Below are 15,340 nucleotides of genomic sequence, written 5' to 3'. Positions count from 1 at the left end.
TAAGCCTGATAAGGGAGGACTAAAGGAAAAGGAAAGAATTTTTTTTTTAATTATGAGGTTAAGTGCTCACGGATGAGATGAGTTTTCAGTTGTCTTTTGAATGTTGTCAGGCATTCTGCATTCCGGATGCGGGTGGGGAGAGCATTCCACCAGCATGGATCTCTGTGATGGAACCACGAGACGTCGCTCGTTGACCGATCGTAGGCTTCTGGTAGGGATGTAGACTCGTAGGAGTGAGTGAAAGTAGGAGGGAGCTGAGCCTGTGGTAGATCTGTAAGCAAGCATCAATGCCTTGAACTTGATGCGAGCAGCGAGTGGTAGCCAGTGCAGAGAGATGAACAGAGGAGTGACGTGGGCCCTTTTGGGCTCGTTGTAGACAAGACGAGCTGCAGCGTTCTGAATCATTTGTAGAGGTTTAGTTGCACATGATGGAAGTCCAGGCAGAAGAGCATTGCAGTAGTCAAGCCTAGAAATGACCAGGGCCTGGACGAGAAGTTGTGTTGCATGCTCAGTTAGGAAAGGCCTGATCTTCCTGATGTTGTGCAGTGCAAACCTGCATGATCGAGCTGTCTTTGAAATGTGATCTGTGAAGGTCAGCTGGTCACCAAATATTATTCCAAGATTTCTGACCGACCTTGATGGGGTGATTGATGCTGAATCTAGCTAGATAGTGAAGTCGTGCTGTAGAGACGGATTGGCAGGGAGGACAAGAAGCTCAGTCTTTGCCAGGTTGAGCTGCAGGTGATGTTCCTTCATCCAATCTGTTGTTTAAATGGTGCTTTATAAACAAATAAATTGAATTGTTATAGGCCAGGGTCTGGATTAGCATTGTAAGTACATGATGAGATGTGAGATATGTATGAGACATTCCTGATATGCCTTTGGATGACTCATAAAAGCAACAATGAAATTTCTATTGTGACAACTCTCTGAAGATTTTCAGTATTGTCATGGATATGACAATGTTTATGTATTTGGTCTTGGTGGAATGCTGCTTCAGAGCAAGTACACAGGTACTTTCTACAACCAATACATACGCCGAAACACTTGGAGGGTTTTAGACAAACTCTGAAAACACGCTGCAAACTGCTATAGTGAATGTTAACTAGCCATTTAAATGTTGAGCAGCAAGCTCATTGGCTGCAGATGCGACATGAACCAGCTTATGCCAAGTATGACCCTGTCCCAAATGGAACCCTAAGCACTCGCGGTCTTCCTCTGAGTCCGCACTTTCGTGACGTAATGCCGCTTTGACTGTCGGGAAGAAGTCTGCTGCGGCAAAAGTGCGCATCAAGGGCGCAAATCGACCACATGGTCACGAGCACCCTTCTGAGATCTAAAAATGACAAATGGGACACACTGCGGTCTCATGGACTTAACGGACACGCGCACGCGGCAGCCATTGTAAGTCCACAAGACCGAAAGTGCACATGAAGTGTGCCATTTGGGACAGGGCCTATGTCAATGCTGTAAATATCATCAGCTTGCGTTAAGGACCCATCAGCCTGCACATCTGTGTGTGTATGTGTGTGTGTGTGTGTGTGTTTCACTCTGGGAGGATAGGAGTCACTTGTCTTTAGAAACAAAGGGTGTGATAAAAAAGGTGTGTTTTGTTGCTAATCATGTTGTATTTCAGGTTCTTGAACAAACTACGTAACTGGCTTTTCCATGAAATGCAGCTTCTCGTAACTCATATTGTTTGTTCCAAAGCAAACTAGAGCAAAAATTTGCTAACCGCAAACATCTCTTAAAATCTTGTATGCTCTTATAATCTATTGATGCTCCTATAATTTCACACATTATAAGCTGTCATTATAAATTCTACAACAATTTTTATATGGATTACAGTCTTTATTTGGTTGTATGGCTGTTGTTAGTTTTGCATCTTTAATTTTACTGTTTTTCCTTGTGACTTTTGGTAAACAGGCAAGAATGCTTTCCTCATGCCAAAACTTCAATGTCAACTTCACCACAGAATGGTCACAAGCCTCTTATAATTATAGCAGTAGTTTTTAAGGTTCCACCTAATCAATTATTTAAAAAATGTCAAATTAAACAGTTGTTGTACAGTATTGTAAATGCTTTTTTTCTTTCTTTTTTTAATGACATTTGAAACTGTGAAAATCATAGTTTATCACTGCTAAAATGTTCAACTCTTAGCAAATGATAAATGTGAGGTGTCAGACATGAGGATTGTCCAGAAAAGGAAAAGTCTCTTGACACCAGGGTTTGACTTGACTGTGATAGCAGACCTCTGTAACAGATGTGGCCTCTGGCTGGGATAGTTATACAGAAAGGGCAGTTGCTAATGTGTTAAGCATGGTCCCATTGAGATGCATATCACTGTATCACTTTATTTAACCTAGTTTCGGCAAGGCAGTTTAACCTGCTAGAGCGCTCCTCCCATTTGAACAGAAACCCAATAAATTAACTACAATGAACAGGCATAATTGTGGCTTCTTTTGAATGAAGACATTTGGCTGTTTTTTTAAAGTCATACATAAAAATATACTATTTAGAAAGTGATCTAGAATGTATTTGCTTAAAATATATATCTTAAAGAAATGTATGACACTGTCCTTGTCAGAGCTTGGAAACTGAATGGGGTCAAAGTCATTCGTTTTTTCTGCATGTTCCATTTCAAGTCTAAAGCAATGGATTTAAAACTCTGAATGAATTTCATAAACATTTTCTCATATTTCCCGATCTCCACGCTGAAAACCTTTAACATTTCCCTGTATGAGTCTCAAGCGATCTGACTCCAACCCTTTCTGTAGTCTCAACCCTGCATCTCTGCTTGTGTCCTCCACCCTCCTCATTCCTCAGATTCCACACATTTACCCTTTACCATTGTTTCAAGTCTTCGACCTGCTTCCCCAGATGTTGCATGATTTGAAAAGCATTTCATTTACATTATATACAAACATCTGATAAACATCTTGAAAATAGCAGACTGACACAATCTGATTCATAACTTTCTCTAAAATGTTGCATTTGTTAAAAACGCATACATCAAATAGATGTCTGAGTGATTTAGGTGTGCTATCATGTTTATGATTTTATGTTGATAGTTAAGTCAAGTCAAGTCACCCTTATTTATATAACGCTTTATACAATACAGATTGTTTCAAAGCAGCTTTACAGTGATAACAGCTTTGTTCAGCTGAAGTCAGTTCAGTGCCGATTCAGTTCCATTGAAAAGATAATAAATTATTAAAAAGTTCATTTCATATATAAAGCAAAACTGTTCTCATACAGCAGCGTCAGTACTGTCAGTATAAAAATCAAATGACATGAATTATAATTCTTTCTAAATAAACATGAGAATAAGAATCAATGTTTTTTTAAAATGTGCGCAAGTTGCCTACTGAACTCTTCCCATCAGAAGTGTACTAGAGTTTACATAATTAAACGTTTATGTAATAATGTTTAAGGATTAAACATTATTACACAATACTAGTCAATACCTGTACTAACAAATAAAATACATTTCTGAAACAAAGGAAATATTATTGTTAAAACATTGCTATCATTAAACCGTCTTCACATTTTAAATCTTAGAGCTGTCAAATAATGTATTAGTTATCAAGATTAAAAATGTGAAAAATAATTGGCATAAATAAAAGATTTGAAAATAAGAGGGTGCATAAATAATAAATAATAAATAAATAATAATATTGCCTACCATTTACTACTGAAACGGTCCTTATTGGTCTCCCCAACCTGGTAACTTGGTTCCCAAACAGAAGTTCACAATCATAATGGGTCACGTTTTAGGATTAGGGCCAGATTAATTCTCACTGTTAACTAACTATTAACTATGATTGTTGCCTCAATAAACTCTTACTTACTGATTATTAATAGTTAGTAAGGTAGTTGTTAAGTTTAGGTATTGGGTGGGATTAAGGGATGTTGAATATGGTCATGCAGAATAAGGCATTGTTTTATGAGTACTAATAAACAGCTAATATCCTAATAATATGCATGCTAATAAGCAACTATAGTTAATGTTGAGAATTGGACTCTAACCTAAAGTGTTACCTCATTATGTTTTGAGAAGTGGTTCATGTGCAATTTCCAAGTTGGCTAATCACAATTACACTAATTATAATAGCATGTGAAGGGAGAATTAAACATGCAAAATAGTGACGTCATGTGACAACAATGTATTACTGTTTGAAATGTTTATCTCTTATTATTTTAACAAGTGGTAGTAACTATACAGTAAGTGGAGTGAAGGATGAATGTACAAGTATTTATTGACACCAATTAAAATGCTGTGTAAAAAGTCTGCATGATACATCGATGCAGCAGCTTGTTTACAGGATGTATGTAACTTTCTTATATTGAACTCACCTTGGAGGTTTATGTTGGCCAACTACTTGCACTGCCTATATTTGAAAAGTTGCTAATCTAGCGACAAATTCCCTAAGTTGGCAAACACTGCAATTCAAATGAACTGAGAATAATAATGGCTGGTAGCGTATTAGAGGTCAAGGGCAATCACCATGACTACAAAATGTCAAAAACTATAACATTTCATACCATATCCATCCATTCTCCAAACCACTTGTTGTATGTAGCTTGGTGGGAATTGTTCGAGCCTACTCAAACCATGTTGGAAATATATTTCAAATGTAGAAAATCAAATTAATTACTTAAAATAGAGTTTTTTAATAGTAAAATAAACATTATAAGAGGCATGTTCCTCTATGAGTTCAAAATGACTCCAACTGGTTTTTGAATGATTGTCTCTTTATTCGCATGAGGGGAGTGCATATTAGTACCCTGGAAATCCAGAGTTCTCGCAAGAGTACAAGTTGAAGTTGCTCAGTGAGTTACTCTGGCGTCGAGTAATGCTGCTCATTAAATATGCCCTTGTATCTGAGCTGCACCAATCACATCGGGTTATCTGATATAGGCGGGCCAGAGGCGAGCTAAACAGATGACGACAGCGCTGTGATGTCGAAGTCATTAGTAAACATTGCAAGATGGATGAGCACCAGTTGTTTGAAACGGCTTTGGCCGCTACAATGGACGAGTTAGACTTGGCTTTTTATCTAAAAGAGGAACAGAAGATGGCGCTTGAATCGGTCCTTTTTCAAGAAGGGCGTTTTTGCTGTTTTGCCGACCAGATATGGCAAGAGTCTAATCTATCAGTTCGCTCCGCTGGTATGGGGCTTGTTGTGATTGGTCGTAGTGTTGTCCAGTTGCGTGCAGTGAGATTTTCAAATGCATGCTTGGTGCCGCCCCTCGAGCTGGCTGATTTTCATTAGTCGATGCCAGACCCTTACTCTTTCAGATTTAGGTCTGGATTTCCAGGCTAGCATATTAGCCTAATTGTAAAACATTTTTCCACTCGAAAATCTGAAAAATATTGTTTTACTGGGACAACCGATCAGTAGGGCTTGTAAAAATTAGGGGAGATTTAAGTCTTTGTATTCAGATTTAAGGAGTTTTAAATATTTGTAAATAAATATACAAGATTTACTGGACAGTAAATGTCCTGTTTTAATGCATTTGTTATACAATATTGTGGGTGATCTGATGTTTTCTAAAAGTAATTTCGATGATATGAGAACAACCTGGATCCCAGCTTATATTGTTGCCACAAGTCAAAGTTGAAGTTGAATGACCTTAAATTTGTTCATAAAGTATACTTGAAGCAATGAAATGAAATTAAAAACAGGATTCACCCTTCATTTTATTAAACATACTTTTATACAACATGATACAGATCATTTATCAGAACTTTTTTTAATTTCTATTACTCAAAGATTAAATACATAGATTGCTCATGTGTACCTTTGTTGAAAGATATGCAACATCTAATTAATACATTGGAAGATATATTTTATTGAAAATAAGAAAAACAGTCAGAAAAAATCTGAAAAAATGTCAGTTCCGAATCACATTATTATATCTTTAAATATACATTTCACTTAGAGGAATGTTCAGATTTATCAGAACATTTTTTTCATTTCTATTACTCAAAGATTAAATGTATAGATTGCACATGTGTACCCTGGTTACAAAATATATATAGATCTTCAGCATCTAACTAATACATTGGCACCTGTGCCATTTTTGCAGCATAGAGGAATGTTCAGATTTGGCTCCAATAAACCGATCCTCATTATTTCTCCAGCTCAGTGTACAGAGAAAAAATGTGCATTTTGTAAAGCACAGAACAAAAAAAAATATAACTCATACCTTTTGTATCACCAGACTCTATATGTGGCAAGAAAGACCAGTAAATGTTACAGCTAGATCATAACTTGACTCTTTTGCTTTGTAATTTGACCGAAAATATCTGAGATGTCAGTCACAGTCATGTTTTAGTAGCATGATTTTTGTGATTAGTGCATCACAGCTGACAAAAGAAGTGACGCTAGGGTCATCCACAGAGCTGTGAGCATACTAGCCAGGACTGGAGACCTGTTAGCTGTAAAAAATAAAATGAAAGGAAATGCACATTAATTATTGATTAATTTAGGCCAGTAAACAAAGTCTTTGGAAACACCTTAAAATCCCTTTATGGACTTCCATTCATTCATTCATTCATTCATTCATTCATTCATTCATTCATTCATTCATTCATTCATTCAGTTTGTGTTTGCGTTTGCTGACTGTAAATACAATAGCCCACACTACTCATACTCTTTCATTCTCATGTTACTTATATTTCTCTAAGGGTTGACATTTTCTGTATGATTTATTTATTATTAAGTGCTGTCACACTTGTAGAGAAATTGTGTATAAATCATTACATGAAAACATAGAAATAAATGTATACTGACCAGCGACTCCTAAGGAATCTGTAACTACGATAGTTGTTGGATCAATTGATAATTTGACTGTTCCATTTCTAACAGCTTCAGCAAGACCCTTAGCCAGCTCTGACGCAGTAGGATTATTGGCAAGACTATTGTTAAATCCAAGTAGACCATCTACCGCAATAGAGCCAGACCTGAGAGGAGACAATGTTCATAAATTAATAAATGGAAAAACTGTAACGCAACAACTGTACTAATGACTTATAAGCAACTATCCATTTAACTACTCAATCAACCAATAAATAAACACATGTAAAACAATTTTTTTTAAACAAGCTGTGATGATGCAATTTTACAGAGCATTGACTGTTTTTAGAATTTTATAACATTTTACCTGAACCTCCAAACCAACGAGCGCTTGAAGTTCCTAAAACCTTTGTAAAATCCATCAAGCTATAATAAATGAATAAACAGTTAAGGAGAGATTTCATTTTATAATGAAAAACTAGAGAAATGTTCAAATTGTTTTTCAGTTTAAATATTTAAACCATTATTTAAAGGACAAAACAATTACCTCAGAGGTGATATTTTTTGCCAGCTTTGTGGCTCCATCAGATGTCATATTTGAAAGGTCGTTTGTAAAGACGTCGTTCAGTTTGAAGGTTATATTGTAGTCTGTAAGATTAGAAGCTGCTGAGACTGTTGTAGCTTGAGTCGGAGCTGAAGTATTAGCAGTGGTCGTCACTTTTGTTCCATTTTTTGGGCAGAATTAAAGGAAAATGGGTCACAATTCAATAATACGTTGTATAGGCTTACCAATATACAATAAATCTCAACCATGAAGACAGCATTTTGCTTCTCCTACGAGATTGTGTGTGTGTGTGTGTGTGTGTGTGTGTGTGTGTGTGTGTGTGTGTGTGTGTGTGTGTGTGTGTGTGTGTGTGTGTGTGTGTGTGTGTGTGTGTGTGTGTGTGCGCGCGGGCGAAACAAGAATGATTATGTCTATGTCCTTCCTTTAAAGGGTTCACAGTGTAACAGACAAGTATCTAACAGGAAAAAAATAAATCTGTAAATACACTGACCATTGGTTTCTGTGATATCAGTAGCACTGATGGATGTGTTATTAATTGCGAAGTTGAAACTTCCATTCGTGATAGCAGTAACAAGGGTGACTTTCACGTCTGTCACATTAGGACTAGTGCCATTCGTGGAGTCAAACTCGAGGACAGAATCAGTCACAGTGGAGCCCTTGCTGTGGAGATCAACCATATTGAAACACAGTCAGATAATTAACTAACAAACAACTGAAAGACCAAATGGAACAATCAAATGGTCACTTGACTTACAAACTGATAAACTAAACCAGTCGGGAAAGCAATCACTGATCAAACAAACCATGGATATATCCATCTATGTTAATAACAGGGTGTTTGGTAATGACTACAAATAAATGTACTGTTACCTGAACTTCCGAATGTGCATACGGAGGAATTTTGGAAAACGAGCCTTGTAAACTTTAGAAAACTGTAACACATAGATAAATAATCATATAAATATCATATTACTTGCATACAAGCATTTCTGATATTGAGATAAAATTTATCTGCAAGAAATGTAGTTTTAAAACAGACAAAAAACAAGTATTTAGCAAACTATTCAGCGTGTTAAAGCATACAGTATATCACCAGTGGTATATATTTTTAATGTTGCCAATACACAACATTACCAGAGTCTACTGCTATTGCAATCAACATCCATGCCTTATAGGAGAAAAATATTACCGCAGTGGTGATGTTATTTGTCAGATCTATAGTCTCAGGATGACTGAGATTGGAGTAGATGTCCTTGAATTCTTGAGCAATACTGAAGACTAAATTAATCTGTGCAACTTTAGCAGGTGGAGACACTGTTGTAACTGGAGTTGAAGTTTGATTCGTAACTGGAGTTGTTGCAGGTGTTGCTGCTTTGGGTAAAATTAAAATGGGACAAAGTTCAACAAAAGTGTCAAAAAACAAAATTAATATGGCCTTGAAGCCTTATTTAACAATAAAGTTAAATTAAATCTGTAGTTAAGTTAAATCTGTAAACACACACTGACCAGTGGTCGACTGGTTCTGTGGTGGGGCCTCAGCAATCCTGGTGGCATTCTGAATGATTGTGAAATTGACATGTCCACTGTTCAAGATTTGTGTCAGGTCTGACACATTCGGCTTAGAGCCATTGCTAAACTGAAGTTCTCCCTCTGTCACAATGGATCCATTCCTGGGAGAGAACACAGGAAAATAATAAATGAATGAACTGGGTGAACAAATGGTCAGTTGACTTACAAAGTAACTAACCAACCAACCATTCAAACAATGAGCTAAAATAATTTATCATGATTTTTACAGTTTTATGCTTTTACCTGATTTGCCAAATTGCGAAGCGTTCAAAGTTTGTATAATTGTTCTTGTAAAGTGTCTCAACCTACAAAACATTAACAAACAGATTAAGACATTTCTCCATACAGTTCTACAAATATTTAATTATGGTTTTCATTTCTTTTTATTATACTACTTGACAAATGATCAAATCCTGTATCGTTTTCTAATGCTGAGAAACTTAGTTTCTAAAGTTTCTAACTTTGTCTGCGAGACTTGAAAAATAGGCAAAGTAGGCATTTTAGCAAATTCAATCATGAACATACACATAGACATGGGCACACTCGCTCTTATGTTAAAAATAAGGTGGATATAATTACACATTATATCTGTTTTATTCTCTACCAATTTTTTTTTTTTTTTTTTTCTCACGACCAATTCGTACGAGTGAGTAAAAGGTGGCTAATTCGTACAAATTCGTTTGACCTCACGATTAGTCTAAACCCCAGTTTTGGGTAGGGTTAGGGGCGGGGTCAGGGGTAGGTCATTCGTACGAACTCGTACAAATTGGGCAACTCGTAAAATATGTAAGATTTAGCAAAAATCATACGAATTCATATGAGTGAGGTCGTATGAATTTGTATGAATTAGCCACAGAGGTGTCAAGTAACGAAGTACAAATACTTCGTTACATTACTTAAGTAGAAATTTTGGGTATCTATACTTTACTGGAGTAATTATTTTTCAGACGACTTTTTACTTCTACTCCTTACATTTTCGCGCAATTATCTGTACTTTCTACTCCTTACATTTTAAAAATAGCCTCGTTACTCCTAGTTCATTTCGGCTTGTTTTCATTCCGGCTTGTCGTCGTTAAAAAAAAAAAAGGCCAATTACACAAACGGTTAATAGATCTGAGTCCCGCCTCCTGAACACACATCGCTAAACTGATTGGCTTTGTGTTTTCTTTCTAACTTGTGAGAGGCTGTAGTCGGTTGTGCGAAGCGCCAAAACTCCTCCGAGTCCTAAGGAAACCTAGATGCGGTAAGCGAGGGAGAAATCAACAGTTCTGTGCTCAAGAATACGGGGCAAATCGCGTCAAATATTGATTTGGGGACAGACGTTTTTACAATATAATGACAATCTTAACATAACACTAACATCATCGTTAGTGTGTGTGTGTGTGTGTGTGTCAAATCAAATCAAGTATATTTGTATAGCGCTTTTCACAATACAGATTGTATCAAAGCAGCTTCACAGTATTAAATTAAAATAAAATAATACAACAAGGTTTGTTTCTAGTGGAATTTATTGATTGATAGAATAAAAATTAAATATCCCCAAAATGTGTGAGAGAGAGAGAAAGAGTGTGTGTGTGTGTGTGCGTGAGAGAGAGAGAGAGTGTGTGTGTGTGCAACTCTACATTATAGGGTCAAAATATCCCCACAAAGATGTCAATATCCAAAATCCTTGTCCTTTTGGGGATTTTTTTTCTTCTTCAGAAAACAGCTTATAAATCAGACTTGTTTTTTGAAAATGTAAAAATGCAGACAGTTTTCTGTGATAGGTAAGGTTAGTCTATAGGGGGCTAGAATACACAGTTTGTTTGTACAGTATAAAAATCATTATGTCTATGGAAAGTCCCCATAAAACATGAAAAAATAACATTGCTTGGTCTGTTGAAGGCTGGTCTTGCTGAAATGAGAGGCCTGTTGATCAAATCATCCCAGTCTCATCAGCTGGACTGAAAGAAGTTTCAGTGCTCTTAGGACACTGAAAACATGGCTCAGAGCAATGGTCACAAGTGACACTTGACAGTATTGCTGTGTGTCGTGTCCAACAGGACAAACTGGACAGTATTGCTGTGAAACATATGCCAACAGTTAATTTCTGTTAAATGATTAGTTCACTTAGTTAAAACTGAAAATTCTGTCATCATTTACTCACTCTCGAGTTGTTTCAAACCAGTTTCTTTCTTCTGCTGAACACAAAAGAAGATATTTTGAAGAATGTCGATAACCAGACAGTTGATGGTAGCTATTGACTTCCATAGTATTTTTTTTTTTCCTACTATGGAAGTCAATGGGGTCCATCCACTGTCTGGTTATCGACATTCTTCAAAATATATTCTTTTGTGTTCATCAGAAGAAAGAAATTCATAAAGGATTGAAACAGTTTGAGGGTGAGTATATGATTTTCATTTTTGGGTGAACTATATCCCTTTAATGAAAGATGCAGACATGTGTTTGGCTTCTTCAAAAAGCAAGGAACAAGACAGTATTGCACTATTGCATTGCACTATGAGCGGAGTAAAGTTAAGTCTCTTAAACTGCCACCATGTCTTTATTAGTTATTTGTAACATTACAGAATTAAATAATTTACGTATTGTTAAGGTCAATATAGACTAAAAACCTTAAAACATTACCCTATTAATTTCCTGATTCCTCCGCTTATTTAGCTTATTTATTTAGAAAATTAACTTTATATGGGCATATATACGGCTGAAACAGGTAGCCTAATGCATCATCCCAAATTTTTCAACATCAACATTTTAATATAATTATAGTCAAATATGGCCTTTAGAAAAATGTGTTTTTTTGAGGAGCTGGAGTAGTGCACTATATAGGCCCCTGTGGCGCGGCCTAAGCTTTTGTCCTTAATGGCATTTTTTTCCTTACATTACTTTTACTTTTATACTTTAAGTAGTTTTGAAACCAGTACTTTTATACTTTTACTTGAGTAAAAAGCTTGAGTTGATACTTCAACTTCTACAGAAGTCTTTTTAAACCCTAGTATCTATACTTCTACTTGAGTAATGAATGTGAATACTTTTGACACCTCTGATTAGCCACCTCGCAAAATACGTACGAATTGCTGTGAGATCGGGTTGGTACACCTTTAGCTGAACCCACTGCTGGAAAAAAAATACAGTGTAATTTTAACCATTCCTCACTGGCCAAAAATATTACCTGAGAGGTGATGTTATTTTTCAGGTCTACGGTTGCATTATTGGTGCTGTTTAAGTAGACTTCCAGGAAAGTGTCGTTGATGCTGAAGCTTAGAGTGAATCGATAAGCAATGGTCCTGTTGGTGCTGCTGTTCGTTTGAGCAGCATTTCCAGGCACATGTAGGATTCCTATTTAAGGTGAAATCAGTTGAAATTAGGGGAAATGAGAGAAGCTGAGAGAGATTGCTGAAGATTTACCATCATAGTTTAGCATGTGGTTAGTTAGGCTGACAAATGTATACTGGTAAGATAGCAATCCATATATATTAAAAAAAAAAAAAAAAAAAAAAAATCCATGTCTCTTTCAAGACAGTTACATTAATGCTGATCACCAACCAAGCCTGTTTGACTGCAGTGGATTCCATTTTGAGAGTAAATATATTTTACAGCTGGATTGTGAAAATTCTTTTGTAATTCATGTGCAATGATACAGAATGATTTGGAACAAGTATCACTACTAGATCCTTACCAATTAGACACAGAACAACTACAATAATCTTCCACTCCATTGCGATCTTCTTTTAGCAATACGCCTAAAAAATGAAGCATAGAAGTATGATGAGCCGAAGTTCAAAATCAAGCATTCCTTCATGCACATTACATAACAATGTTTGCATTTTGTATACCATTTTATATTTTATTTCACTCTGGATACAGAGAACAACTGAAAACCTTTTCTACTTACTTTTTAAATATTGGGTCAAAAAAAGCAATCCAGGTTATTCCGTATAGCAAGCTTTTCAAGGAAAGTTCCTGTCATCCGTTAAATGGTCACCTCTAACAGAGCATAGCAGACAGGTGAGAGGGCATTTAAAGGGAGACCGTTTTTTTCCTCTTCTGAAGAATGGACCAATGAGAGTCCAAGTTGGGAGTTTGCTGACAAACTTGATTAACAACTGTAAAACAGAATAGCTTTGTTTCGTGGTATGGGACGGCACATGATCACAGTAGCCTGCCTACATGTTGCATTACCTGTTTTTGACCAATTATGGCAAATTGAAAAATTATGGCTGCAAAACAGTTTTTACATCTTTTAACACTCAACAGTACTCTGTGCCATCACTTAGTAAAACTGTACATTATTCATGTGGAAATATGTACTTCAACATCCTTGACTGAAGTTCATCTTTCTGAAGTAACATTTTCCCCCAATAAAATTCATTCAAATTTCATATCCAATGTGGATAACACTTCCATATACAATTAATGGAGAAAGTAAAGCCATTTCTTTCTCTTTTAGTGATTTTGAGAAGGTGATACGTGCTCTGTAAAGCCTGCTTATGAGACATTCCTGATATGCCTTGGATGACTCATAAAAGCAACAATGACATTTCTATTATGACAGCTCTCTGAAGATTTTCAGCATGGTGATGGATATGACATTGTTTATGTATTTGGTCTTGGTGGAATGCTGCTTCAGAGCAAGTACACAGGTACTTTCTACGACCAATACATACGCCGACACACTGCTGTGAGTATGTAAGACGCTGCCGCTACACAAATAGCACATATCAATTACCCATAGCAGATTTATACAGGTGAAGCTGGGGAAGTTGGAGGGTTTTAGACAAACTCTCAAAGCACGCTGCAAACTGCTATAGTGAATGTTAACTAGCCATTTAAATGTTGAGCAGCAAGCTCATTGGCTGCAGATGCGACATGAACCAGCTTATGCCAAGTATGTTAATGCCGTAAATATCATCATCTTGCATTAAGAACCCATCAGCCTGCGCCATCTATGTGTGTGTGTGTGTGTGTGTGTGTGTGTATATATATATATATTTTTTTAAATGTACTGTGTACAAAAAGTACTGTGCATTGAGAACAGTGTGTGAGGATAGGAGTCACTTGTCTTTAGAAACAAAGGGTGTGATTAAAAAAAGGTGTGTTTTGTTGCTAATCATGTTGTATTTCAAGTTCTTGAGCAAAACATTAGGAAACTACGTAACTGGCTTTTCTATGAAATGTAGCTCCTTGTAACTCATATTGTTTGTTCCAAAACAAACAAGAGCAAAAATTTGCTAACCGCAAACATCTCTTAAAATCTCGTATGCTCTTATAATCTCTTATAATTTCACACATTATAATCTGTTATTATAAATTCTACAACAATTTCTATATGGATTAAATAATAAATCCATATTAAATCCAAATCCAATAAATAATATATCCATATTATCATGGTGTCGTCTGAATGCGTAAACTCAAATGAAAACTTCTCAGTTTTAAGCATATCGTTGTTGTGTAAACGTACCCTAAATTATATAAGTTACATAAAGAAATTACATTTTAAATCATATTAAAATAGAAAAGTTAATTTATTATTACAGTCTGTATATGGTTGTATGGCTGTTTTTACTGTTGCATCTTAATGTTACTTTGTTTTTCCTTCTGACTTTTGGTAAACAGGCAGGAATGCTTTCCTCATGCCAAAACTTCAACTTCACCACAGAATGGTCACAAGCCTCTTATAATTATAGCAGAAGTTTTTAGGTTCAGCCTAATCAATTATTTAAAAAATGTCACATTAAACAGGTGTTGTACAGTATTGTAAATGCTTTCTTTTCAATATGTTTTCATCTTTTTTTTTTTTTAATGAAATTTGAAACTGGTAAAATCGTAGTGTCCATTACATCACTGCTAAAATGTTCAACTCTTAGCAAATGATAAATGTGAGGTGTCAAGACATGAGGATTGTCCAGAAAAGGAAAAGTCTCTTGACACCAGGGTTTGACTTGACTGTGATAGCAGACCTCTGTAACAGATGTGGCCTCTGGCTGGGATAGTTATACAGAAAGGGCAGTTGCTAATGTGTTAAGCATGGTCCCATTGAGATGCATATCACTGTATCACTTTATTTAACCTAGTTTCGGCAAGGCAGTTTAACCTGCTAGAGCGCTCCTCCCATTTGAACAGAAACCCAATAAATTAACTACAATGAACAGGCATAATTGTGGCTTCTTTTGAATGAAGACATTTGGGTGTTTTTTTAAAGTCATACATATTATATTGATTAGAAAGAATATAAGTACAATATATATCTTAAAGAAATGTATGACACTGTCCTTGTCAGAGCTTGGAAACTGAATGGGGTCAAAGTCATACGTTTTTTTGCATGTTCCATTTCAAGTCTAAAGCAATCGATTTAAAACTCTGAATGAATTTCATAAACATTTTCTCATATTTCCCGATCTCC

General features: G+C 36.0%; 1 protein-coding gene across 4 annotated transcripts; it reads right to left on the bottom strand.

The window, feature by feature from the left end:
• Positions 1–5,675: 5,675 nt before the first annotated feature.
• LOC311078457 (uncharacterized protein) lies at positions 5,676–13,035 on the bottom strand. 4 transcript variants are annotated; one of them, XM_084107280.1, is made up of 12 exons: positions 12,830–13,035; positions 12,614–12,677; positions 12,107–12,273; positions 9,181–9,242; positions 8,875–9,038; positions 8,558–8,736; positions 8,239–8,300; positions 7,859–8,028; positions 7,351–7,520; positions 7,171–7,229; positions 6,801–6,970; positions 5,676–6,445 (listed from the first exon to the last, which is right to left on the bottom strand). In XM_084107280.1, the coding sequence occupies exons 2-12, from the start codon at positions 12,651–12,653 to the stop codon at positions 6,360–6,362; spliced, it is 1,329 nt and encodes a 442-aa protein (XP_083963406.1). In that variant the 5' UTR covers positions 12,654–12,677; positions 12,830–13,035; the 3' UTR covers positions 5,676–6,359. The 4 variants fall into 4 exon arrangements, with proteins under 4 accessions (XP_083963406.1, XP_083963405.1, XP_083963407.1 ...); XM_084107279.1 differs by having other exon boundaries at positions 8,558–8,739; positions 12,830–12,930; XM_084107281.1 differs by having other exon boundaries at positions 7,351–7,484; positions 8,558–8,739; positions 12,830–12,929.
• Between the last annotated feature and the right edge of the window lie 2,305 nt (positions 13,036–15,340).

This window comes from Abramis brama, assembly GCF_963993115.1.
Source record: "Abramis brama genome assembly, chromosome: 2".
NCBI lineage: Eukaryota > Metazoa > Chordata > Actinopteri > Cypriniformes > Leuciscidae > Abramis > Abramis brama.
Note: the sequence above shows the minus strand (reverse complement) of the source record. Positions and strands in the feature narration are given on the sequence as shown.